General features: G+C 43.5%; 1 protein-coding gene across 3 annotated transcripts in view; it reads left to right on the top strand.

Moving 5' to 3' along the window:
* The first annotated feature begins 1,412 nt into the window (after nt 1–1,412).
* Nucleotides 1,413–27,699, top strand: part of TADA2A (transcriptional adaptor 2A) — a 48,325-nt gene continuing 22,038 nt past the window's right edge. For 2 of the 3 annotated variants that reach the window (XR_005885919.1, XM_041000614.1), the window contains exons 1-8: nt 1,413–1,476; nt 4,750–4,862; nt 10,766–10,872; nt 12,467–12,526; nt 17,878–17,969; nt 19,662–19,819; nt 20,897–20,985; nt 22,387–22,459. Coding sequence is in view for 2 of the 3 variants with exons in the window: in XM_041000614.1 (XP_040856548.1) it covers nt 4,838–4,862; nt 10,766–10,872; nt 12,467–12,526; nt 17,878–17,969; nt 19,662–19,819; nt 20,897–20,985; nt 22,387–22,459 (604 nt within the window). In the remaining variant the exon portion in view is untranslated. Of the gene's footprint in view, nt 1,477–4,738; nt 4,863–10,765; nt 10,873–12,466; nt 12,527–17,877; nt 17,970–19,661; nt 19,820–20,896; nt 20,986–22,386; nt 22,460–27,699 lie in introns of those variants that run through there. The other variant, XM_041000615.1, reaches the window with a different exon arrangement.

Raw genomic sequence — 27,699 nt, 5'->3', positions numbered from 1 at the left:
TCCCCTGGAATAATTTAACTCTGGAAATCCAGCCATCCCCTTTCTCATTCGATCATGACATTGCTGCTCAGGCCACCTCCACTGAGGCCTTCCTTATCTGCCCCAACTCAAAGAAATCCCAGTAGCACTCTTATCCCTTTAGCGGCATAAATCGTACATTATTGATCATTATCTATTATGTAGTTATATGCATACTGCTCATGGCCAATCTCATTATAACACAGACTCCATGAAACAGACTTCGCTTAGTTCACTGCTGAATTCCCAGCACCCAGAAGGGTCTGCTCACTAAATAGCTACTGAATGAATAAAGAGATTCTACCACCTAGCAAAGGTAAAATAGCTCCAATGTATAATACATTTATTGACAGGATGCATAAGAACATGCCTGTAAGGGCATTTACCCAGCTGTTATCTGCATTCAGCATGATAGAAGGTAGTTTTCTCATTATTTTTTGGCATGCACAAAAATTTGTAAGACAACTAACTTACCCATATACCAAAGGAAAGAATAAAGGGACCACATAGGTAAGAAAGGCAAGTGAATTCTAATAGAGGAGAATATTTATCAGACAGACTTCTAAACAGACATCACCGTATGAAAGGCTGACTCGCAGTGCCCTAGCCAGTATGCATAGCAAGGTAATCTCTATGCGACTGCCACTGTCTTTTCACCTGGAAAACAGGATAGTACTAGTTAGTGCTTACCTCACACGGTAGTCTTAAATGAGATTCTGTGCATAACCTGCTTTATACAATGCCTGGCACGCAGTGGGTACTCACTGACACGCGGCGGTTACGGGTTACCGTGCTAACAACAGTAGTAAGTGATCAGAGGTGTCGGGACCTACCTAGACCTCAAGAATGACATCAGAGTGGACCACCACATCCTCTCTCATCACCGCGCCTCCATCTGGGCCTCTGAAGCCCAAAGTGGGACTGGTTCTCTCCAAAGAAGACAATCTCCACGATCCAGAAGCATCTGAGTGGAATGTGCCCTCCTCACCCCTTAAGCCATTCATTCAGCTTGGAAAATCCACGAGGCCCGGCCGGGAGAGGCGGCCACGGCCCAAGTCCCACAGCCTCCCTGGGCTGCCGGTGGGGTGGAGGTGGGAATGGTACCCCCAAACCCAGACAGTACCGGCCGGGTCCGCCTCACCGCACTCCGGAGGGGATCGAACGGCACCGCGAACCGGGAAGTCTCTGGCGACGGGGCCACAAGCCACACGGGGAAAGTGATTATTGCTCCGACTCAGAAGTCGGGGCAGCGGCTCAGCCCTCTGCCCGCGGCGCTCGGGCACCGGGAAGGCGGCGCGGCGGTGGACCTGGCCGGGCTGGAGGGGGAAGGGGCGGCGCCCCGACGCGGGGGCGCGCACGGCGGCGCCCGGGGGCGCGCACGCACACGCGGTCTGCGCGTGCGCGCGTTCGCTCGCTCCGCTGCCGGATTCTCGGCGTGGAGGCGGGAGACGAGGAGAGGTGAGGCGCCAGGCGCCGCAGGGCCGGCGTGCGGGCGGCGGGGCGGCCGGGAAGCCGGGCCGCGGGGTGCGGGGGCGAAGGCGAGCGGGCTGCAGGAGGCCGGCCTTGGCGGCGGACGGGCCGTGGCGGGCGGGCGGGCCGTGTCCCGCCGCGCTGTGGGGGAGGGCGGCGCCGGGCTCGGGCTGACCCCTCGGGCCCCGCCCCGCGTCGGGGCGGCCCGGTCGAATCCCAGCTTCGGTGTTGCAGAGGAGCTCCGTAATCAGGCAACAGCTACATCCTGTGCGCGTCCTCGGCCTTACCCATTGAATTTCCAAAGAGGCCTTCCCTGGTGGATGTTAGGGCTCAGAGCGAGTGACTTGCCCAAGAGCGTAGGGCTCAGGAAGGCAATTCGGGTTTTTCATCTTGGCTGGGTGGCTCGACAGCCTGCGCTGGTCCTCTGCAGCATGCAGACTCCTGCTCCTGCTCCAGGAGCGTGTGTGAGCTGGGGCGGTCCTGAGACTGCCAGCTGCATCTCGTTTCATCTGCAGTTGAAATGGCTGGGCTAGTCACTGCCTGGGAGACGCTGTGAAAGTAATCTCATGTTTCGTAGCTTCCTTTCCTCAGAAAGTTGGGGAGGGTTCGGAGAGAACCCACCTGGAGTGGTACCGGTCAGCACCTGGAAAACTGGCACAGTTCAGTAAATGTCCCTTTGTATTTCTGAAGCTCCTTTCTCTCCAGAGGTCAGTGTTGACTTTGAGCTGAGGGAAACCCTTCCACCTGAGCTACACAGGATAAAGTTGGTTGGCAGCCGTGGGAGCTCAGCGTTGCTGGCGTTTCCTGAGTGGTTCTGCCAGTGGGAGAGACCTAGGGGAAGGACGCAGCACCAGGGGTCGGCTTGGCTGTGTATCAGGTAGAGCTGCTCCCTGCAAGGCTGGCAGGCCCAGTGAGTGCCAGTTCCAGTGGCTGCTCCATTTTTAGTGCAGCTCCCTGCTGCTGTACCTGGGAGAGCAGCAGAGGATGGCACAGAGCTTGGGCCCCCTGCACCCACCCCGGAGACTCAGAAGAAGCTTCTGGCTCCAAGCAGGACCAGCCCAGCTCCTACCATTGCTCTTAGGTGGGGAGAAACAGCAGATGTAAGACCTCTCTGTTTTGTCCTCTTTCCCCTCTCTGCAACTCTGCCCTTCCACTAAATAAATGTTTTTTTTAAGATTTATTTATTTTTATTAGAAAGTCAGATATACAGAGAGGAGGAGAGACGAACAGGAATATCTTCTGTCTGATGATTGACTCCCCAAGTAACCACAACGGCTGGAGCTGAGCCGATCCGAAGCCAGGAGCCAGGAACCTCCTCCAGGTCTCCCATGAGGGTACAGAGTCCCAAGGCTTTGGGCCATCCTCAACTGCTTTCCCAGGCCACAAGCAGGGAGCTGGATGGGAAGTGGAGCTGCTGGGATTAGAACCGGTGCCCATATGGGATCCCGGTGGGATCAAGGAGAGAACTTTAGTTGCTAGGCCACAGCGCCGGGTCCCCACTAAATATATTTGTTTAAACGTCACTGCAGAACTAAACAGGAGTTATCCTTATGTAGACCTAACATTTGTCCAGTATTGATAGTTTTATTGAGTTTTCTCTGCATGCTTGACATAATGCTTAATACTTAAATTTTTTTTTCTAAAGATTTATTTACTTATTTTTAGAAAGTCCAATTTACAGAGGGAAGGAGAGACAGAAATAATCCTTCATCTGCTGGTTCACTCCCCAAGCAGCCACAACAGCCAAAGCTGAGCCAGTCTGAAGCCAGAAGCCAGGAGCTTCCTCCGGGTCTTCCTCACAGGCCCCGGGTCCCAAGCTTTGGGCCTCCTTCCACTGCTTTCCCATGATGGGAAGTGGAGCAGCTGGGATAAGAGCCAGCACTCATATGGGATCCTGGTGGGTAGTAGGTGAAGACTTCAGCCACTAGGCTGCTGCACTGGGCCCAGTGCTTGATGCTTTAAAGCTGTACAGATTTGTATTGGATGTGGTCCCTGCTTTCATTTATTTTAGACTAGAATCAGGGGAAAGTGTATAGAGGATATTCTTACAAAGAAGAATGAGAAAAATCCCAGAAAAAAATCTACAAAAAAAAGACTAAAAATTTGTGGATACATAGAAGAGAGCTAGCTTAGTGTGAAATATGATTTCATTTCTACCTTCAAAAAGGATACTTTCTGCATTTGGGTTTTCTTTCTTTCTTTTTAAAATATTCATTTATTGAAGAGTTACAGAGAGAGAGAGCGCACTTAATTTTCCATCTGCCTCTTCACTCCCCGATGGGTGCAGTGGCCGGGGTTGGGCCGGGTGCAAGTCAAGAGCCTGGAATTCTGTTTCCTTCCCTTCGATGGTGGCAAAAGGCCCGGGGACTAGGGAGGTTTGCCATTGCTTTCGCTGCCACAAGTATAGGGAACTGGACTGGAAGCAGAGCAGCTGAGACTCCAGCTGGCACCCTGATGAGATGCTGGCATCACAAACTGTGGCTTAACCCACTGCACAGCATTGCCTGCTCCTGTACATTTGTTGTGAAGGAGTAAATTAGTGAAGAAATATACCTTATAATGGAGTGGACTTCTTGCTTTCTGTAATAGAAACATGGGTCTGACACAGTGGCTCACAGGCTAATCCTCTGACTGCTGCACTGGCATTTCATACGGACGCCAGTTCAAGTCCCAGGTGCTCCATTTCTGATCCCGTTCCCTCTTTATGGTCTGGGAAAACCGTGGAGGATGGCTGAAGTCCTTTGCACCCATGTGGGAGACCTGGAGGGAGCTCTTGGCTTTTGGTTGGCTCACTTCTGGTCATTGCAGCCGCTGGGGAGTGAACTCGTGGATGGAAGGTCTTTCTGTCTGGCCTTCTCTGTAATATTTTTTCAAAATAACTTTTTCAAAATAAAAACAAAGCAACAACAACAAAACCAGAAACTTACTCAGGTTGAAATCTTATTAGAAAGGGAAATTGGGGGAGAGCTATGCAGGTAGGCCCCCCCACCCCAGGCAATGAGACTCTCAGCAGCCAATGCTCATGATGGCTCTTGTGAAGACTCCTCTAGATCTTTCTGCCCCGGGTATTTTGTTATGACATGTAATCCTCCCAGCAGCCTGTGCAGGCAGGTACTAATGTGTCTATCTTACAGAGGAGGAAATGGGCCTAGAGACGTAAAAGAGTTTGTTCAGCTTTACAAAGCTGGAATGAAATGGAGCTGATTCTCTTCACTTTGATTTGTTCTCTAATCCACGTGCCGCTTTGGTTTTTGTTCCCAGGGACTCATCAAGCTGTGGTGTTTGTGTTGGCCAGTTCTGAGATCTTGAAGCTCTGCCCAGAGGAGGAATACAGCAGCCGTCTCTGCCAATGGACCGTTTGGGTTCCTTTAGCAGTAAGTACAGTGGGAACAGAATAATAATAATAGCAGACTCCAGTCAGAGTTGATCAAGACGGAAAAAGATAAGCATTTTCAGGTTACACTAATCCTAAAGAAATTAAAACAGTATCAAGTAAAATCACTTGGTATTTATTGACTGCCGTTGAAGACATGATGTAGACCTGCTAACTTGAGTTTTGGAAGAAACCGAAGCTGAAATGGGTAGGACATAGTCTGATTATCCTGCAGTTAGACTTAACCGCAGTGGGGTTTCTCTTTTGAACCTGTAACATCCTGCAGACCCCTTAATAAGAAGTAATCCAGTGGAACTTGTGCTCTCATTGAAAACCACAGCGTAAAAATAATGCAAAGAATTACGGCATGTATGTGAAATGAATTTGGGTAGCCACTGTAACTGCTAATAAAACATAAATACTTCTGTCTCTGATTCTGAAGATATGAAATTTGCCAGAAATAAAAATTATATTGTTAGGTGTTTAGTTGTATCCCAGTGAGAACGATTGGAAAGTGCTTTTTGCTCTATTTTCCACATACTCTCTGTATAAATTCAGGATAGAATAGAGTGGTCTCAAACATCTAGATTTACTCTTCCATGGATGAAAAATCTAAATCCAGTGCAAGGGATATAAACTAAAACTACTTTTATCTTTGAAAAAGACAGTTGTTAAACTTATTTGGAGATAATTTTAAGCTTACTGAAGTTATCAGGATACAGAGAGCTGGTACCCTGTGAGCTTCCAGCTCACTCGCTCCCTGCATTATGAATAGGTGCTCTTGTGGTTTTTCCAAGTCACTTTGAGGTAGGTGACATACATGGTGATTCTTTGTCATGAAGTACTTCAGGATTTATTTCCTGAGAATGGGGACTTTCTACCACCTTCGCAGAAAGGGTGATTGGTGTTATGGCTAGACAGGTGTTTTTAATGCCTCTGGATTATGAATAATGGTGAGAAAAAAAAAATCTTTCTGTCTTTCCTAGGTTCTGCAAAAATTCTGGAATAGCTCTCATTTTTAGTTAATTAATTTGAAAGGCAAAACTACAGAGATGGAAGGAGAAAGAGGGGAGATGTTTTATCTCCTGGTTTACTCACTAAATGTCCAGAGCATCTGAGGCTGGGCCAGGCTCAGTCAGGGAGGGAGAGACCCAGTCTGGTCTCGTGTGGGGTGCAGGACCCAAGCAGCTGGGTTGTCATCTGCTCCATTTGGTATGCGATACCCACATCACGGGCGGCCCCTGAAAAAACAGTGTGTCTGTATATATATATAAACCCCCTCAAAATCCTGCAGCAGGGGCTTGTGTCGTTAAACCTCTGTTTGTAACATCAGTTTCCCATAGGAGTTCTGGTTTGAGTTGTGGTTGTTCCACTCTCAATCCAGCTCCCTGCTAATGTATCTAGGAAAGCAACATAAAATGGCCCAAGTGTTTGGGCCCCTGTTACTCACATGGGAGACTTGTTGGAGTTCCTTGCTACAAGCCTCGGCCTGGCCTTGCCCTAGCTGTTGGGCATTTTTTGGACGAGTGAACCAGGGGATGGAAGATGTCTGCCTGCCTGTCTCTTTCTCTCACTTTAACCTTTCAAATAAGTAATCTTTTTTATTATTATTAATTTGTTTTTGCATTACAAAGTCAGATATTACAGAGAGAAGGAGACACAGAGAGAAAGATCTGCTATCTGCTGGTCCATCCCCCAAGTGGCCATAATGGCCGGAGCTGAGCCGATTCAAAGCTAGGAGCCTCTTGTGGATCTCTCATGTGGGTGTGGGTGCTGTCCTCCACAGCCCTCCCAGGCCATAGCGGGGAGCTGGAAGGGGTGTGGAGCAGCCAGGACACTACTGTACACTCGATAGTTCTAGGACAAGGGAAATATATATCCTGAGGAATAAATTGAAATTTTGTACTTACAAAGTTGTTCATCTCAGCATTTTTTTTTTTTTTAAGATTTATTTATTTTTATTTTGAAAGTTAGGTATACAGAGAGGAATAGAGACAGAGAGGAAGATCTTCAGTCCGATGATTCACTCCCCAAGTGGCCGCAACGGCTGGAGCTGAGCCAGTCCGAAGCCAGGAGCCTGTCTGGGTCTCCCGCGCGGGTGCAGGGTCCCAAAGTTTTGTGCCGTCCTTGACTGCTTTCCCAGGCCACAGGCAGGGAGCTGGATGGGAAGCAGGCCAGCTGGGATTAGAACCGGCACCCGTATGGGATCCCAGGCACGTTCAAGGCGAGGACCTTAACCACTACTCTATCGCGCTGGGACCTCAGCATTCTTTTTAAAAGTGGAAAATTGGAAACAACATAAAGCTGACCAGCTGTCGCGGAACTGGTTGTTCCAGGCCTGATGAGGCACACTGGTCTTGTAGTATCCCCTTTTGCCATTGGAAGTGAAATACACCCAGAATTTCAAACATTTAAAGTAATAATGGTATTTACTTATATTACATAGCATACAATTATGTAACACAAACACATATAATATATAATACAAACTATTACGTAATATATAAACTATATAATACATATTATATATACATCCTAGGTATAAGAAAGGAGATGAAAAGCTTTAAGAAGTTTGTGGAAACATGGAATTCAAAGGGAAGTTTTGGGTAGGGCTTTTGGCACAGCAGGTCAGACTGGGCTTGGGATCGCCGCATCCTGTGTTCGAGTCGCTTGGTCAAGTCCTGGCTCGATATCCTGAGTCAGCAGATGCTGGCTAAAGTACTTGTGTTCCGGCCGTCACTGTGGGAGGCCCACATGGAAGGGTGGGCTCCCCCTTTGCCTGGCCCGGCTCTGGCTGCTCGTAGGCTTTTAGGGAATGAAGCAGCAGGTCAAAGATTGATCTCTGCTTCTCAAATTAAAAATAAATTAGTAGGGCCCGGCGCGATGGCGCAAGTGGTTAAGGTCCTCGTCTTGCACGCCCGGGATGCCATATGGGCGCCGGTTCTATCCCTGCAGCCCCGCTTCCCTTCCAGCTCCCTGCTTGTGGCCCGGGAAAGCAGTCGAGGACGGCCCAAAGCTTTGGGACCCTGCACCCGCGTGGGAGACCCAGAAGAGGCTCCTGGCTTCGGATCAGCATAGCATCGGCCGTTGCGGCTCACTTAGGGAGTGAATCATCAGACGGAAGATCTTCTCTCTGTGTCTCCTCTCTGTATATCCGCCTTTCCAATAAAAAAAAATAAAAATAAATCTTAAAAAAATAAATAAATTAGTAAAAATATAACTTGATTTTGATGCAAAAAATTGAAGTCATTGCATAGTTCTTTCATAATTTGCATTTTGAAGACCCCACGTATGCATGGTTGCAGAATTGTTTTGCACCACAATAGGCTCATCTTCTATTTCCATTTTCCACAAACTTTTTGAATTACCCTAGGAGAAGGTAAGGGATCTATAATGAAATGAGGTATCTCAACACGTTTCGACATGATTGCAAGAGAAGATGAAGTAGCCAGATGTTTGCTGCAACTATAGAAGCAGAGTGATTCAGGTGTATTGCGGTGTTTATAAGAAGCACCACAGGAATGAGTAACGCTTGGTTAAGTTCTGAAGAAAACAAAATACAGTGTACTCTCAAGTTACGTTTGGTTACCGTCTGGGGTCACCTTGAAAGTGAGGTAGAACCACATTATGCTTTGACGTGTAGCAATTTCTTGAGTATTTCAGGATGCCCAGAATCCTTGGCCCCTGCCCAAGTACTGGTAGTGCTCCCTAGTCATTGTGGTAATGAAGAAGCACCCCAGACTTCTACAGTTTCTTTTTAAGGAGAAATTGAGAATCATTCCTTTAGATGATTGTCACAATGGAATATTACCAAAAAATGAGATTTATTTGTATTTGATATAGAAAAAATCTTCATAACCTGTTGTTTGATTTTTGTTTTACTGAAGATTTACCCACTTATTTGAAAGGCACAGTGACAGAGAGGGAACGCTGATTCACTCCCCAAAATTGCCACAATAGCCAGGACAGCCCAGATAGATAGGAGATAGGATTCTGTACATGTCTCACACATGGGTAGCAGGGGCCCCGGCACTTGGTCCATCTCCTGCTGCCCGACCAGGTGTTTTAGGAAGCTGCATTGAAGTGGAGCAGTCAGGGTTGGCATTCCTGTTTGCCAACTTCACAAGCAGTGCCTAACCCATTATGCCACAATATTGACCCTCTACATTAATTTCTTTTTAGAGATTTATTTATTTTACTTGAAAGAGAAAGGGAGAGACAGAAAGATCCTCCATCTGCCTGTTCATTCCTCCAGTGGCCACAACAGCCACAGTTGAGTCACTGCAAAGCTGGGAGCCAGGATCTGCTTCTGTGCAAGGGCCCAAGGCCTTGAGCCATCCTCTGCTGTTTCACTCCCCAGAGAATAGCAATGGCCAGAGCTGGACTGATCAGAAGCCAGGAGCTTCCTCTGGGTCGCCTCCATTACTCTCCCAAACATGCTGACAAAGCGCTGGATCAGAGTGGAGCAGCCGGGATTTAAACCAGTGCCCATAAAACAAAAAAAGAAAAAAACAAAAAAATCAGTGCCCATAAGGATGCCAGTACCTCAGAAAGATTTAACCTACTATACCAATACTCTGGCCTCTACAATAGATATATTTTTTTCTATAGTTTATTTTTTTAAGTGTTTGCGGGATGGTGGAAAGAACAATAGGTTGTAAGACATGTACAGTGGTGCTTCAGCTAGTGGGAGGAAAATGCTGTTGTGGGGGGCTGGTACTGTGGTGTAGTGGGTAAAACCATATCCTACGTGGATTTCATTTTGAGTTCTGGCTGCCCCACTTCCCGTCCAGCTGCCTACTAGTGTGCCTGGGAAAGAAATGGACGTGACCCAGAAGAAACTCCTGGTTCCTGGCTTCTAAACAGTCGAGCTCTGACTGTTGCTCCCCTTTGGGGAGCAAACAAACAGTGGATCAAAGATCTCTCTTTAAATCTGTCTTTCAAATAAACTTATTTTTTTTTAAGATTTTTGAAGATTCTAGTCCAAAGCCAAGAGCTTCCTTCGGGTCTCCCACGTGGGTGCAGAGTCCCAGGGACTAGGGCCATTTTCTACTGCTTTCCTAGACCATAAGCAAGCAGCTGGATGGGAAGTGGAGCAGCCAGCACACAAACTAGACTTTGAGTGGATCCCAACTTTTGCAAGGCGAGGTTTTAGCCACTGAACTATCACACTGTGCCCCCAAATAAATAAATCTTCAGGAAAAAAATGTATGTGTATACATATATGTATATATATGAATATGTATATATGTATATACATACATACCAGAAACTCTACCCCAGGCTACCAAATTCTTATAGATCCCTTTGTTTACTTTTACAGCCTTTTTTCTCTTGGACTCCTACAATTGGTCACAGAGGTTAATTTTGCTAGGTTGGTTTTGACAAGACAGCCTGAGACATATTTGCACTGTTACTAGTTCAGAGAATTTGAGTGTACTGCTTGCTTTGGTATTTCAGAGACATTGCAAGCATTTAGGGTTTCCTCTTTCCTTCCAATTTTGTATTATTAAAAATTTCCAGACTTACAGAAAAATTGGAAAGATGGTTCAGTGATATTTGCATGCTTGCTACTAAGTTTCAGCACTTGTTAACCTTTTGTTGATTAACTTTATGTGTATGTTTTTGTGTAGGTATAATTGTTTTTGATGTTTAAAAGTTGTATTTATAAATTTCTTTGCAGGGGCCTTATTTGTTTATATGATGTTCAGAATAACAAGTACAGTGTAGAAGGGAGCAAGCTGCCCTGAAGTTTTTGCTTTTTCTTATTTGGATGAGCCGATCATATTTCCGTGAACTTTTTCTATGCAACTTTTTGTGTAGGCATTTGTGTTTTTCATCCTTCTGTTGTTGAGGTAAGCATAGGTGTTTTGAAGCAGTGTGTTTGTTTTCTCTGTGTCCTAGATGATCCCTCTGATAAGCCACCTTGTCGAGGCTGCTCCTCCTATCTGATGGAACCTTACATCAAGTGTGCTGAATGTGGGCCACCTCCTTTTTTCCTCTGCTTGCAGGTAACTCAGTCAAGTCAATCCCCTGGTGTATGGGTAGAGTACAGCAGAGATTGCCATCGATAGCTCATACCTTGTTCAGTCTGTTCCATGCAATCTTGAATTACCCATTTTACCGGTAAAGACCTGGGGAACCCAGCAGATGGATGGGGCAGACTGTTGACTATTCTGCATGTCTGTTAACCTAATGCTTAGCACTGATATTACAGCATACTTTGCATGAATTGCCCCTTAAATGATTACTGCAGTCCTTTTTCTTTCTGCTTGATAGAAAAAGAAACTCAAGCAAAGAAAGTTTGGTTGTTTGCACAAGGTCACATGATAATCACGTCTGATCAAACGCTAAGCGCTACTGATTGTAAGAAGCATCTATATTGGGCTTGGCACAATAGTCTAGTGGCTGAAGTCCTCACCCCTCATGCTGCTGAATCCCGTATGGGCACTGGTTCATATCCCAGCTGCTCCACTTCCCTCATTGTGACCTGGCAGTAGAGGATGGCCCAATATTTGGGACTGTGAACCTGTGTGGGAGACCCGGAAGAAGCTCCTGACTCCTGGCTTTGGATCAGCTCAGCTCCGGCCCTTGCAGGCCACTTGGGGAGTGAACCAGCAGTTCACTGTCTCTCCTTCTCTCTGTGAATTCAACTTTCCAATAAAAATAAGTAAATCTTTAAAAAATTAAAAGCAACCATATTTCAGAAATATTGAGATATAATACAACTGGTCATCTGGAGAGTAAACAAGCTGATGGAAGATTCACTTGTCTCTGTCTTTATTCTCTTATTATTTCAGAATAAGTCCTTAAAAAATTTTTTTTAAATGTGTAATTGTTATTTGCCTTGGAATTTTTGGAGTACAGTAAGTTCAATATTCAGCAGTCTGATTCTAGGGCTCAGACTTACTGAGGGATGAGTTGTCATATTTTTATTCAGACTGTGTTTTCTCTTAGCCACTGAAAAACTGTGACCATAACGTACCATCCTGTTATAACTTCAGACAAAATTAAATTAATTCTTTTTGGAATAAAAAACAACTCAGCACAAATGTTCTAAGCATGAAAAAGAACAATAAATGCCTGAGGTGGTAGGATGTCAGTTAACCTGATCTGGGTATTACAAATTGTATACGTTTATTGAAATTTCACACTGTACCCTATAACATGTCTGATTACTGTGCATCACTCAAAATTTTGTCTGTCTGTGTTAAGGATTTATTTTATTTGAAAGGCAGAGTGATAGAGATCTTCCAACTACTGGCTTATTCTCAAGGCTGGGCCAGGCTGCACCCCAGAGCCTGGAATTCCATCCAGGTTTCCCACATGAGTAGCCAGGACGCAAGTATTTGGGTCATCTTCCATTGCTTTCCCAGGTATTCGTAGGGAGCTGAATCAGTAATGAAGTTAGGTGGGACATGAACCAGTGCTCTAATATGAGATGCTGGCGTCATAGGCAGGGGCTTAACTTGCTATGCCACAATGCTAGCTTCTGTATGCATATGTGTATAGACTATCATGACAGTAGAGTATGCAAAACTATTTTTAATCCTTTAAATCTTTTATCTTTTAAAAGATTTTAAGTTAAACTTGTTTTCTTTACAGTGTTTCACTCGAGGATTTGAATACAAGAAACACCAAAGTGATCATACTTATGAAATAATGGTAATGATGAAGTTGCTGGGAATTTTATTCGTTTTACAAATATCAGACTGGGAATTGGTTTTCTTTGTGTTCAAATATCTTTCCCTTTTTTTCTTCCTCTGAGTTTGATAATCATCCAATAAGTCTTATAAGGGTTTTATGGAACTACTAAGGTGTTTGTGTACAAAAATAGATTTGTCTACTGATTTTTGCTTTCAGCATAGAAGACAGGGAATGTTTGTGAGGTTGTGTAATATGAACATAACAGATGTGCTGCCATTGGTGTTGACTATGGTCATGTCAGTATGTGTGGCCAGTGTGCCTCACAGTGGCAGTGACGACACTGGTGTTTGGCAACCCTCTACCCTGGGGAAGTTAGTTACCCTCTTGAGAGTTAGAAAATGAACAGAAAGTAAATGACTTAATATAGTGTGTAAAATTGCTTTGAAGACTGACTTACGGTGCAGGATAAGTTCTGGCTGTGATTGTGCTGCCACTTCTTCAGGGGGCTGAGAGAGTGTTCAGGGTTCATTTTTGTGGTTTGCTTCCTTTATTTTTAATTCTTTTAAAATTTATTAATATAGGAGGAATATATTAATCTATGTTAGTATGTAGATTTCATGAATTTCATATATAGGATTTCAAAAATGAAATACTTGCCACCCCTAATTCTTCCCCTCTTCCTCGTTCCTTCTTTTTTTCTTTTAATTTTTTTTTGTGATAACATACTTCTGATTGATTTTATAATCACAAGCTCAATGTTCTTTAAACAAATAACTCTACAAGTAAAAGATAAATAGATATTGTCCCACAGTGGTATAGGCAAGAGTTGTAGACAACAATTACATTGCAAGATGTCAATTTATCTCAATATACATTGTCTATTTATTTTTTTTTTACTCTGTATAGCTACAATCAGTCAGAAACATATTTGTCTTTTTGGGTGTGGCTTGTTTTTGTAAGTATAATGGCCTTTAATTGCATCCATTTTGTTACAAAAGACAGGGTTTCATTCATGTTTATGCCTGAGCAATATTCCAGTCTTTATATGTACCACATTGTCTGTCTGGTCATCAGTTGATGGATATCTAGGTTGCTTCTCGTCTGCCACCTTTAAAGAAAGAGTGAGAGGGCTGGGGTTCTTCTAGTCCTGGCCAGGGAGGGGAGAGGTGGTTTAACTGCTGAAGTGGACAATCATCTATACTTTTGTCAACATAATTTTCTCAGTTTTTACAGCACAGAAAACAGGTATCCCCTTGGTTCACCAAGCAGTTTTCTGGTATTGGGCCTCCCAGGTAGTATTTCTGACAGGAAAGAATGTTGGCTGACTTGGCAGTAATAATTTAATCTTGTAGATTAATCATTTGGTGCTATGTTTGTTTTCTGTGGCTGCTGTAACAAGTTACCAGGCATTAAGGGATTTAGCACAATTCAGATTTACTAGCTCATAGGTAGTAGGTCATTTTTAAATGTGTTCATTGAAAGGCAGAGCAACAGACAATGATCTTTTGTCTGCTAGCTCATTCCCCCATGCCAACAACAGCTAGGCCAGGCCAAAGCCAGGAGACAGAAATTCCATCCAGGTCTTCCACATAGTTGGCGTAGACCCAACATTGTGCCATCATCTGCTTCCTGTCACCATGCATGTTAGGAAACTGGATGCAAAACAGAGGTGAGTCTCAATCCCAGGGATGCCAGTATGTGGTTTAGTCCGCTGTGCCCCAGTGTGCAGCCTCCAATTCTGTCCGTCAGATGACTGTTAGGCTCAGCTGATTTGCCCCATATCTCATAAATCTGAAATGAAGGTGTTGACTGCTCTGCGCTCTTAATCTCGAGGCCTGGGGGAGGTTTATTCAGGTTGTTGGCAGAATTCACTGCTTTAATTTTGTAGAAATGACACCTGCTGTTTCCTTTTGGGTTATTGTTCAGGGCTTGCTCTCTCGTCCTTACACTACCTCTGTTGCTTGGCTCTTGACTCCTTTTGTGTGTCTTCAGAGCGGACAATGCAGAGTCCTTGAGGATTGTTTATGAAATGCTTGGAATCTTTGTCACTTCTGCCTCATCTCTCCTCTGTGGAATCTGATGTTTTTTTCACCTTTTTCTTCTACTTTTAAGGGCTCTTGCATAATACATTGGGCCCACTTAGATAATACAGGGTCTTCTCTCCGTTCTGTCAGCTGATGCGTAACCTTGCACTTTAAAGTTCCTTCACAGCAGCACCTCATTAGTATTTGATAATCAGAGGACAGAAATCTTGGGAGGTGAGAAATGCCTTTGGAATTCTGCCTACAATAGCACTATTGGTATTTAGTTTCTTTAAAAATCTAGAGGGAGTGAATCAGGAACTTTTTGAATTAGCTTGATCATTTCTGGAATCCTACTAAAATGAGTTTCTGCACCTTTAATCCTGCAAGATTCTAGACAATAATAAATTAATGGAAAATAGGTTCTTAATTTACTGCAGCTGACTGGTTAGCCTCTCAGCTTTCCTCTTATGCCCTTTAGGCCTGATCTTTTTTTAATGATTTATTTTATTTTTATTGCAAAGTCAGATATATATATATAGAGAGAAGGAGAAACAGAGAGGAAGATCTGTCCGTGGCTTCACTCCCTAAGCAGCCGCAACAAATAGAGCTGAGCCAAACCAAAGCTAGGAGCCAGGAGCTCTTCCAGGTCTCCCACGCTGGTGCAGGGTCCCAAGGCTTTGGGCTGTCCTCAACTGCTTTCCCAGGCCATAAACAGGGAGCTGGATGGGAAGCGGGGCTGCCAGATTAGAACCAGAGCCTATATGGGATCCCAGTGCATGCATTTATATATATATAAAATTTGTTAGAGGCAGAGAGAGCACACGCTCCCCCATTCACTGTTTGACTCCTCAAATGTCTGTAATGGCTGTGGCTGGGCCTGGCAGGGTCTCCCATGTGGATGGCAGGAACCCAATTACTTGAGCTATTCCGATATCTCCCAGGGTCTGCATTAGCAGAATTCTAGTCAGGAACCAGAGCTGAGAATCAAATCCAGGCATTTTGGTGTGGGACATAGTTTTGTCACCACTGCGTAAACACCTGCCTCCTTTTGTTCTTTTGCTAGTGTTTTACTAAATTATGTAAAACTGGGAATATTTTTTCCCCTGTTCTGAAATGCAAGATGAATGCACTGTTGGAAGGTTGTGTTCAGAGTAGTTGTGACTGAGTTTATTTCACCAAAGTTACCAGATCTTCAGAAACTTATTGTTCCCAGTCTCACTCAAGATGGCTTAGAGCCAACATATAAATTTACTTATTTAAATGTTGAAAGAATTTCTTAAAGGAATAATTCAGAGTTGCTTGGGTAGGTTGCTAGACATTCTTATGGGCTGTTGGGGAAGCTGACCAGGAGCTTATTGAGCTGTTCTGGGCACCATGTCTTCTGCATAAGCGCTAAGTTCATGTGAAGTCTGTTTAACTCCTGATTTTATCATTTTCTCTCAGCACCCATACAGACACATTTCAGAGTTCTCTTTTGCTTTGCGATGCTTTGGAGGGATGTTAAAACCCTTTTCTTTCTTGTAACCACTCTTACCTATCCCCAGACAGTCTTTCTTTATGTAGGAGTGGTGGCTGCATTTTGGCTTTCCATACGTGAAGTCACTAAAAATTTGAATTTTTGCATATGAAGTGTCATAATTTTAAATGATTTTCAGTACTTTTGTCATCTCCCAGTGCTGTATTTTTGGGAGTTACTCATGCAGTGGTGGGTGGTGCATTAATCAAAATTTCTGAGTTCTGTGCCTATTTTTGTCTGGTAATTCTTAGAACCTTGAACAATTGAAGGCAGCTCTTTCTGCCACACCCTTTCTAGCAGTGATTCTTAAATTGAATTGAACAAGAATTGCATAAGAATTGGTGGAGAGCCTTTTAGACGTGTGTGTAGACCCTGCTGTTGGAGATTCTGGTTCAGCTGGGTTGATGTTGGACCTGGAGCTGAATAACATTAATTCAACTTTAAGAACTGCCTCATGCCTTTGAGTGTGTGTAAGGCACAGAAAGTTTTTATTGTTTATCTAAAGTTGGTGAAGGGTAATTAATATTCTAACATTCAATCTTAGGAGTAACATAAACTCCTCAGCCGATGTATGAGTTGGCATGTTTACGTGCTTTCATGATGCCTGCCAGATCGGGAGTGATTATTATGCATTGAATACAAATATAGACTCTGAAGTTGTTCTCTTAGGTATTAGACTACCTTATGTGCTAGGAATATTCATAGCACATGCTTAGATAAAAATATAATGCTCATTGGTAGTGTAATTTTACAAATTGTGACAGCTGTGTTAAAGATTTATTTATTTTATTTAAAAGAAACAGTGACAGAGACAAGGGAGAGAGAGGTTTTTTTATTTGATTGCTCACTCCCTAGATGGGCTAGAGGAGCTGGGGTATTCTGCTGCCTCCCCAGGCACATTAGCAGGGAGCTGAAGTGGAAGAAAAGCCACTGGGGCTGGAATTGGCAAATGTCCAAATGTGGGCTGTCAGTGTCTCAGGTGGCAGCATTAATTTGGTGTATAACAGCACCAGCTCCATGTCGTCGTTATTAATTTACTGATGAAAGATGTAACCATTTCTCCTCTCTGTTCTGAAGACCTCTGTGTCACCCCTCCCCCCTTTTTTTCAGAGAGACAGGTGTTCTTCATTATTGTAAAACAGCTATGCTAAAAGTCACTTGAATTAAAAGAACCATTTTCTTAGCTTACACGGTTTCGTGGGTTGGGCATTCAGATCAAGCACAGTGAAGGAGACTGTCAGTTCCATGTGGTGTGGTGGGGCTGACAGTAACAGGCTTTTTTCCTGTACCAGCAGCTCTCATTAGGATGGGTCAGCGTGATTGAGGGGTCCACAGAAACAAATCCCTTGGTTCTTCTGCAGCTTGTCTTAGGGTGATTCCCTCCCTGGGCTGCTTGATTTCCTGTGGCACTTCTCCACAGGGTCTGTCCAGCATAGAGGTTTGTTTTTTTGTGTAGCGGCTTGCAAGCATGATGCTGGAAACTGCCTGTGAGCAAAGCACAGGCCAAACCCATTTCAAGGGGGAAAGTGTGAATTCTAGAATTTCATCTGGGGCTAATCGCTGTAACCACCTTCACACATGGTACCACTTAGTGCTTAAAATGACCAACTCAGGCCTAATCGGTTTCATCCCAGTCAGTTCAGATTATTTTTTTGTGAATCTCCCATTTTATCTAGGGTAGGTAATAGTGAAAATAGAAGTAGAGAAGTGGACAACTGATGCAGTATACCTTGGGTGCCTCTCTATGCCATAAGAATGGCAATTATTACCTGTTAACTAGTACTATGTTGGGATCCCTGGATTCTAAGGCAACATTTTCTTCTCCTTAGACTTCAGACTTTCCTGTTCTTGATCCCAGCTGGACTGCTCAAGAAGAAATGGCCCTTTTAGAAGCTGTGATGGACTGTGGCTTTGGAAATTGGTAAGGCTTGGTGCCCTGAGAAGTGGCTACTGTTGAAGGGCAAGGGAGAAACTTCAAAAGGAGGATAGTGTTTGCTGCTTTCACATTGGCCCAAGGGTTGGAGACTAGTTCTCTGCCCCTCTGTCCAGTGTTTCGCAGGGCTGCGATGCTTCACCAGGATGTGGGATGGGGAATAGTCACTGGGCGAGCAGCTCTAAAAGGCCACATAGGCTGTACAGTGACCACAGTGGTGGTTTTTTTCCTGAAGTGTGAAAAGGTTTAGCTTTATTAGTTATTGTTCCCATATGATTTTATGATGTTTTTCTTGGCTGTAAATGCCCTAGTCATCTGTGAACTGGGCGTGTGGTACATAGTCATAGTTTCCTGAGTTGGGGATTCCAGAGACTGTGTAATAATAGCATTTTCTGGTTTTTTTTTTTTTTATTTTTATTACATTGCATTATGAGACACAGTTTTACAGGCACTGGGATTCCCCCCTCCCCTCCCCAAACCCCGCTTCCCCCCCTCCCCATGGTGGATTCTTCCATCTTGTTGCATTAAGCATTTTCTGTTTGAAGCACCTGTATTGGTCTAAGTTTGACAAAATTGACCAATGCTCATTTCTGTTCCCCTGGAGGCCATCACATTTTATAATGCTACTATTTTACTTCTTATATTTTGGGAGAACTTCACAATGATACTTCTATTTTGTGAACTAGATAACGGAGGCATTATCAAATATATTTTGTTCATGAGGAATTTGAAGTTAAAATGGTTTCTCACAGCCACAGAGCTGATTAGTAGATGTTTGAGATTTTTTTTTTTCACTTACAAGTCAGAGTTGGGCTGGCATGATGACTCAGTAGCTAAATCCTTGCTTTATGTTTGCCAGGGTACCATATGGGAGTTGGTTCATGTCCTGACTGCTCCACTTCCCATCCAGCTCCCTGCTTATGGAAAGCAGTAGAGGATGGCCCAAAGCCCTGGGCCCCTGCACCCATGTGGGAGACCTGGAGGAGGCTCCTGGCTCCTGGCTTCGGTTCAGCTCAGTACCAGCCATTGGGGCCACTTTGGGAATGAGTTAGTGGATGCAAGATCTTTCTCTCCCTTCTCTCTGTAAATATGACTTTGTAATAAAATAAAAACACAATCCTAGGATTAATCTTACAATGTGGATGTTATTACTATCTGAATTCCCTGGAAGACAAAAATTGAGTTGTTGGGAAATGCAGTAGCTGGAACTTGAGCCAGTGCTATTATGGGATCCCAGTGCATGTAAGGCGAGGATTTAGCCACTAGGGTATCATGCTGGGCCCACATGTAAAATGGTTTATGAACTATAAACATTACACAGCAATAAAACTAGTGTTGAATGTTCTGAAGAGGTTTCTTATCATTTATAAGAATTATTTCCCTTTGATGAGGATCAGAGAAGTCTACAGACTTTTCAGTCATCTTCCTTGTGTGTTTGTGTGAGAGAAAGAAAAGGGATTTTATTATTTCTGTATCTCAGAATACAGAATTTGCAACATCAGATTATGCCAATAAGAGGCTTATATTTGGCTCATTCTGCAGATATGTCCATTGCCTCAGTTTAGAGGCATCAAATTGCAGCTGGCGTATGCCTGCAGGTTAAAATAAGAAGCAGCCATGCTTGACCACTGCAGAAAAATGAAAGTGTCACTTCCTTCTGTCTTTTTCTGCCTACTCTAGGCAGGATGTTGCCAATCAGATGTGCACCAAGACCAAGGAAGAGTGTGAGAAGCACTATATGAAGCATTTCATCAATAACCCTCTGTTTGCATCTACCCTGCTAAACTTGAAACAGGCAGAAGAGGCAAAAACTGCAGACACAGCCATTCCGTTTCATTGTAAGTACCTCCCTAGTTTGGTAAGAGAGACTTACCACATCTTTGGGCCCTATTTCAGTAGATGTATGTGCTGATTGGATGACTTGGAGAGCTGAAAGCATGTGGAAAACAAGGGGAGTTGGTGTGGTAACTTTTGAGTAAGCATTGTGGTGTGGCAAAGAGGGAGTATTTCCCCAGAGCCTGGACATCAGGTACCTGAAACCAGGGGATAATTGGGCCCACTCCGAGTCTCTTGAATATAGCAGTGAATGAGTTGTAAATGAGTTGCTTTCAAGAGTCCATTGCTTGACTCATTGTTAATTGTGCTAGTGTCAAATCCAAGGAGCAATTTGTCGTTTTTGTTCACCTGTTGGCAGCAGTGATGGCAGACTTTTAATCTCACGAGCATGTGGGACTGGTGGGTCTTTTTATGAACCGTAACCAAAGCATAATGAATTATAAATGCACGTTTTTCCTGGTGGACTGCTGGGGTGCAAGTCATGAGACAGGGCTGTTTCTCCTTCCTCCTGCTGGAGTTAGGGTCAAGGATGGCTGCTCAGAGACAGGTGGTGTTGCCTGCTTGAATAGCACTCTGTTCTCAAGCCCATTGAGATAGCCAGAGCAAGCACTTTGGCTTTACACAGGAGGAAGCTGAGGTTCTCAAGGCTGAAATAACTAACTGTATGTTAGAGCTGGACTCACTTCCAGCCAACCTCTAAATCAAGGGGATTTTTGGCTTCTCAGTTGATGAGCCATGTCAGTTGGTATTAGCCCTAAGGGATAGGGAGCTGAAGCTGACAGAGTAGATATTTAAAGATCTTGATGTCCTTTGTAGGGAAGCAGAATTGGGCAAATTTCCCCATATTTACTTGGATTCGATAATCCAATTTCCTTTCCTGAGGCTCAGTTTGTTTCCATAGTATTTTATTTTATTTTTTCCTTTTCTTTTTCATTTATTCTCTTAGAGACTGTTTTGCACTAGCAATAAGATTTCAGACTGTAGTTAAAGACAATTTGCCACTTTTTTCTATCAATATTCTAGTAGTTATTGTCTGTTAGTTTATTATCTATTATTTAAGACAAACTAAATCCTTCCAGCTGCAGACGACCCTCCTCGGCCCACCTTTGACTCGTTGCTTTCTCGGGACATGGCAGGATACATGCCAGCGCGAGCAGATTTCATTGAGGTAGGAGAAGCATGCACCCTGTCTTGCCTATAGAATCCACGCCATCCAAAACATGTTTGCAAAGCAGTGTAAATTTGTCAAGCCTTAAGGAAGATGCATTGACTTCCATTTGAACTCCTTTTCTCATTTGTGCTCATTTGCTCTTATGGAACAATAGAAGTTCTTCAGATCAGGGGTTATTTCCTGAGTCGCATACAGACACTGGCTCATACTTTCTTTTCATGGATGGGATTTTTGCAGTCTAGCTTTATTGTCATACTTAGTAGGTTTCAAGGTTAACACTATACGAGAAATTGGTGAGGTTTTTCTGTTATGGGCCAAATAGTAAATATTTTAGGTTTTTCAGGTCTTGGTTTCTGTTGCAACTCTGCTGTCTCTGTAGATAATACATAAACACATGATTATATCTGTGTTCCAGTAAAACTATAAAAACAGTGGTGAGCTCCACAGTAGTTTGCCAGATCCTACCCTCATACACAATGATGAATGTGTGTAAAATGACATATTCCTCATTCAACCATGCATTTACAAATCACATGAATATAGTCACAAGTCTACAACTTCAGTGCTCCTAAACATAATGTGGAAGTTTAAGTTTTGCTAGCCACATAATAAAGTCAGCATTTTATTCATGGAAAATGATACTATGGTGATCGTACCATAGACTTGTATCTCATGAATTGTACTATTAAGAGACCATGAACAGACATACCCGTTGAATTATGCAACAGTGTTATTTAATATAGCTGTCAAAAATAATCCAAGATAAATGAATTAGTGCAGATAGAGTTCTTACCTAAGTAATTCAAAACCTCCCCCAACCCAGGTTAGATCATTTTAAGAAGGATTGAACAGACTATCCTTAGTTTTTAAAATAGTAGATTTTGTTTCATTCCTGAACTCATAACTATTCTCATTTTTCCTGGCTTCAAGTTTCTCAAATTTTCCCTAATTTCTCATACTCATAAAAGGCAGTATTCTGGCCTTTTATCCCATTTAGTATTTTTTTTTTCAGAGATTTACATGTTTTACTTGAAAGGCAGAGTTACAGAGAGAGAGGTAGAGATAGATTTCTATCCACTGGTTCTCTCCGCAAATGGCCATGCTAGACCAAAGCCAGAAGCCTCATCTGGGGCTCCCACAAGGGTGCAGGGACCCAAGAGTACTTGGACCATCTTCTTCCCCAGGTGCACTAGTAGGGATCCGTATCAGAAGTGAAGCAGCTTAGACCCACATGGAATCCCTGGGTTAACCTACTACATCATAGCGCCAGCCCTCTGTTTAGTGTTTGTTAATGTCTTTGCTTGTGTATTTTCTGCTTGCTTTTAAAGCATGGCTATTATAAGTCACTAATCATAGCTGATGAATTTTGAATGCAGATTTTATTTTTCCTCTTAACAGGAATTCGACAATTATGCAGAATGGGACTTGAGAGACATTGATTTTGTTGAAGATGACTCGGACATTTTACATGGTAAATTCTTTTATAGAATGTTTATTGAATTTAGACTATGTGACAACACTGAGTTGGATGCTAGGAATGTTGAGAGTGAATAAAATGTGGATACTGCCCTCAGGGGGTTTAGGTGCTGAACCTACCCTTATCATTGGGTCTTGACCACATTGAGTAAGGGTTGTGATAATGGTGAGATGTTGGTTAGGTAATAGTAGTTGGGTCTAACTAATCCCGTGCTTTGGAGTATATGGGCTTTTTGTTTGAGATAAGGTCATTGGTTAAATGGCACTCACTTGACTCCTTAGAAGGGGGGCAGTTTGTGTGAAGACCTTGAGACTTCCAGAACAACTGCTGATAACTAAATACTGAATACTTACTGTTACAAGTCAAGTTTTTGTGTTGTGTTAACTGGTACTTTGTTGTTCTGAGGGGAACTTGATTCTTCGTTCATAAAGGAGTTGCTTGGGTATTTGTTACCCCATTTCTGAAACCAAGAAAATCTTTGGAAAAATTTCACCCTGATAATGTTTTTTCTCTGTTACTTCTTGAGCAGTTTTCTTTGCAAAATTTCTATTCCTCCCCTTTCTTCCCACACAAATTTAAGGAAAGTCAAAGTGACGCAGATTGAACTAAAAGAGGAAAGCTTGAATGCAAAGTACTTCAGCACTCACTAGATCCATTGTATTTATTCAGTCTTCCATGTCAATCTCCTTTCATCCCCAGTGACTCATGTTATGTTTTCACCTCTTATGTTATTCCCTTCAAGGTGGTGTGCACATTGCACTCATTATTTCTCTTCATACACACCAGCCTTAATTAAAATGTTACTGTTTCCTGACTTGTATCTTTCTTACCAGACTACTACATGCAAAAAAGAGTGTCTTTATAAGTGTCATTCTTTTAGCACTTTTTAGAAATACCAAACTTTTGAAAGTTAACATCTTTAATGTCAATAATGACTCACCTATGTATGTGACTTGCTGAATCATTTCTGTAGGCCCTAATCCAGGGTCTTCATTCTTATGATTCAGCATGAAGAAAACTGTAGCAATGATTGGCATTTAGTTTTGTTCCTCATTGTAGAAGCAGAATTTGTAACTTCTATTACATTCTTTTATTATATTTATGTTCCTTTCTGTGAAGACAAAAGGGACAATCAAAGATAAGTAGTTAACTGATCAGTAATTTTATTTTTCAAACCTGTGGCATGCTTTAGTTGTTCTCTTTCTGCAGTTTCTACAACTTCATAAAGCCTTTGTACTAAAACTGAAATATCCATGTTAATCCTAAAACGTAGGTAGCTTGGACACTATGTAGGAGCCTTTTCCCGGTAGTGAATGTGTATATATGATGTGTAGCTGGGTGCTTTTAACAAGATGGTGATATTTTAAAGCGTTCTGGCAGCACTGGAGATGACAGGGATAACTTGGTACCACGAGAGAGCCCTTGTTGATGGTTCTGTGCTCTTGTGTCTCTTCTGGCAGCACAGCTGTGTGCAGCGGGGAGTTGGCCCTGAGCAGTCGCTGGGAACACTCAGTGAAGGGGTCTAGGAGCCCAGGGAGGCTCAGAAGGAAGTCAGGAGGACTGAAACAAGAAACAGAGAGGGCACAGACATCAGGACAGGATTCAGCCTCAGGCTTGTTTCTAAGTTCTTGGAGTCTTGCTCGCTGTTTGTGTCCCCTGCCAGTAAAGAGTGGCACTGATTAGTCAGAGAGTGTAAATGCCTTCAGTGGAAGATAGTAAATAATGAAGATGGGTGTTATTGTCATTCCATCAGACTATTATACTCTTAACATTACTGGGCATTAACATTCCTTTTATGTTCCCTCACTTTGAAATACTAGAAGAAACAGGCTGTTTGTCCAGATTTTATATTCATAACCCATCTAAAATACTGACTGCCAAGCCCTTTTCCTTACACAAACATTTTTGCTTTTATTTGTGGAATTTGCCTAATAAAATTGGCTTGCATGGTCAGAGGCTTGAGATACAATGGATGGCTAATTCATGCCAGAAGGCTTCAGAATGGGCACAGAAAAATTACTGAAAGTTATGCTGTATCTAACAAAGAAAATAAGGAAGTTCTGAGATCATTTAAGGCTGCCTTATTAAAATATGTAGAAACTATTACTTCAGAAAGAGAAGTAGAGGACTCATAGCTTGAAACTCTCTTACAGCAGATTGAGCAGTGTCAGTGCGTGTGCTCAGCTGAGTAGCCTTTCTCAGCCTTTTCTCCTTCAGCTTAACTGCTAAACTGATGGACCACTCTTTCTGAGTGTCTCAGGGTCCTGAAGTTCTCGCTGCAGCATCTTTTAGCCATTTTTGCATGGATTGAGGCAGCAGTAGGCTTTAAAAACCTCTGCTGTGTGTTGGGTCTGTTTCTAATACCTGTTAGGGTCATGCAGTAGTGCAGTTTACTTTTCCTCTACTTGGAAAAATTAATGTCAGCAGTATTTCTCTGCTAAGCATGGATCCCATCCAGTTTTTAGATGGCATTTCTTAGGCCTGTGTCCTCAGCCTTTACATCCTTTGAGAGTAAATCTAGGAATTGGTGGCATGGCAGAGCAGGTTAGGCCGCTGCCTATAGTGCCAGTTCAAGTTCTAGCTGCTCCACTTCTGATACAGGTCCTGCTAATGGGAGAGCGGCAGAGCATGGCCCAAGTGCTTGCATCCCTGCACCCTTGTAGGAGACCTGGAGGAAGTTCCTGGCTCCTTGCTTCAGACTGGTTCAGTGCCAGAGGTTGTAGCTATTTGGGCAACCAGCCAGTGAATGGAAGAGCTCTCCTTCTCTCTCTTTCCTGCTTTCCCTGTTGTAATTTTGCCTTTCAACTAAAAATATCTTTTTAAAAAAGATTTATTTGCTTTTAGTTGAAAGGCATATTTAGGGGCCCACATCATAGTGCAGCAGGCTACTCCTCTGTTCTATGGTGCTGGCAATCCCATATGGGTGCCAGTTTGTGTCCTGGCTGCTCAGCATCTGATCCAGCTTTCTTCTGATGGCCTGGAAAAACAGCAGAGGATGACCCAAATCCTTGGGTCTCTTCACCTCTGGGAAACTGGGAAGACGCTCCTGGCTCCCAGCTTCTGATCAGCTGAGCTCTGGCTATTGTGGTCATTTGGGGAATAAAACAGCAGATTAGAGACTTTCTCTCTGTTTTTCCTTTTCTCTCTGCTGCTTTTTAAAGAAAAATAAATATTAAAAAAATAAAGAAAAGGGAGATTTATGGAGAGAGAAAGAAGGGGAGAGAGAGATTTAGCCATAGTTGGAAGCTGTCCGGAGCTAGGCTCAGGGGCACATGCCATAAGCAGGGAAGTGGAACAGCCAGGACACAAACCAGTGCCCATGGGTTGCAGCTGCTTTCAGGCAGATGGTTAGCTAGTTACACCGCTGTGCTGGCCCCAAACAAATCTTGAAAAGAAAAAGTTGATCTGAGGTTGAACCTTGTTTCTGTGTGTGTTCACAGAATGCATAAAACTCTTTATTTGATCAGAATTTTTTTTACATAGGGCATTTAAACAAGGTACTGTTGTAACAATCAGTAGTAAAGCATCACTCCGTGTACTGTTACAGGCATGTAGTCATTTAATCCTCACACAATCCTTCGAGTTACCTCTTTTCCCCCAGAGGTACAGTTACAGAGAAAGGAAAAGAGGGAAAGACGAGAGGTCTTCCATCCCACTGGTGAATCCTCAAATAACCAAAACAGCTAGGACTAGACCAGGCCAAAGTTGAGATACTGGAACTTCTTCCAGGTTTTCCATATAGCTGGCAGGGCCTACATACTGAGCCATCTTCCACTGCTTTCTTATGTACACTAGTTGGAACTGGATCAGAGTGGAGCATCTTGGGCCCAGCGCGATAGCGTAGTGGTTGGGGTCCTCGCCTTGCACACGCCGGGATTCCATATGGTCACCGGTTCTAATCCCAGCGGCCCTGCTTCCCATACAGCTCCCTGCTTGTGGCCTGGGAAAGCAGTTGGGGATGGCCCAAAGCCTTGGGACCTTGCACCCGCGTGGGAGACCTGAAGAAGCTCCTGGCTCCTGGCTTTGGACGGGCTCAGTTCTGGCCATTGCGGCCGCTTGGGGAGTAAACTATCAGATGGAAGATCTTCCTCTCTGTCTCTCCTCCTCTCTGTATATCTGCCTTTCCAATAAAGATAAATAATTTTTTTTTTTTTAAAAAAAAGAAGTGGAACATCTTGGATTAGACTTGATACCCATAAGGAATGCTGGCATTGCAGGCAGAACCTTAATCCACTGCACCACAATCTCAGCCCCTACACGTCATTTTTATTTTGCAAATGAGGAAATGGAAGCATGGTTCATATAGCTTACCTGAGGTCACATAGCTACCAGTCAGCAGAGCCATCCTCAGAGTATGTGTTTTTCTTTTCTTTCTTTTCTTTTTTTTTTTAAAGATTTTATTTGAAAAGCAGAGTTATAGAGAGAGGGAGAAAGCTCTCCCATCTGCTGTTATACACCTCAGACGACTGCAGCAGCTGGATCTGGGCCTCTCAGAAGCCAGGAACCAGAAGTTTCTTCTGTGCCTCCCATGTGAGCACAAGGGCTCAAATACTTGGGCCATCCTCTGCTGCCTTCCCAGGTACATGAGCAGGGAGCTTGAGCTAAGTAGATCAGAGCAGCTAGGACTCAAAGCAGCACCTGTAAGGGATAATGGCCCTGCAGGCAATGCCTTCACAGCGCCAGCCGCAAGAGACTGTGTTCTTGAACCTGGCACCATAGCCTAGGGGCTAAAATCCTCACCATCAGCGCGCGGGTGAATCTGTGTTCTTAACAGCATATAATATTTACTGTCTAAATTTTCTTGCTTTTTTGTTTTTGTTTTTATTTTTAGAGCTATTTGAAAGGCAGAGTTGCCTAGGGGAGAGCCGGGTCTTTCATCTCTTGGTTCACTCCTTAGGTGGCCACAGTCACAGGGATAGACTGAAACCAGGAATGCAGAGCTTCATCTCCGTTTCCCACAAGGATAGCAATGGGCCAAGCAGTTAGGCCAGCTTCACTGCTTTTCCAGACATCGTAGAGGGGAGTTGGATCAAAGTAGAGCAGCTGGGACTTAAACCAGTGCTTATATGGAACGCCAGTGTGCAGGCAGCTTACTCTGATGTGGTACAATGCTTACCCTGATTCTTGAAGTTTTATTTCTATCTCTCTCTCTCTCTCTCTTTTTAAGATTTATTTTATTTTTATTGAAAGTCAGATATACAGAGAGAAAGATCTTCCATCCAATGGTTCACTCC

The sequence above is a fragment of the Ochotona curzoniae genome, unplaced genomic scaffold (assembly GCF_017591425.1).
Source record: "Ochotona curzoniae isolate NIBS_2020 unplaced genomic scaffold, NIBS_Ocur_1.0 scaffold_2453, whole genome shotgun sequence".
In the NCBI taxonomy this organism is placed as follows: domain Eukaryota; kingdom Metazoa; phylum Chordata; class Mammalia; order Lagomorpha; family Ochotonidae; genus Ochotona; species Ochotona curzoniae.
This window is presented reverse-complemented; position numbering and strand designations above follow the sequence as displayed.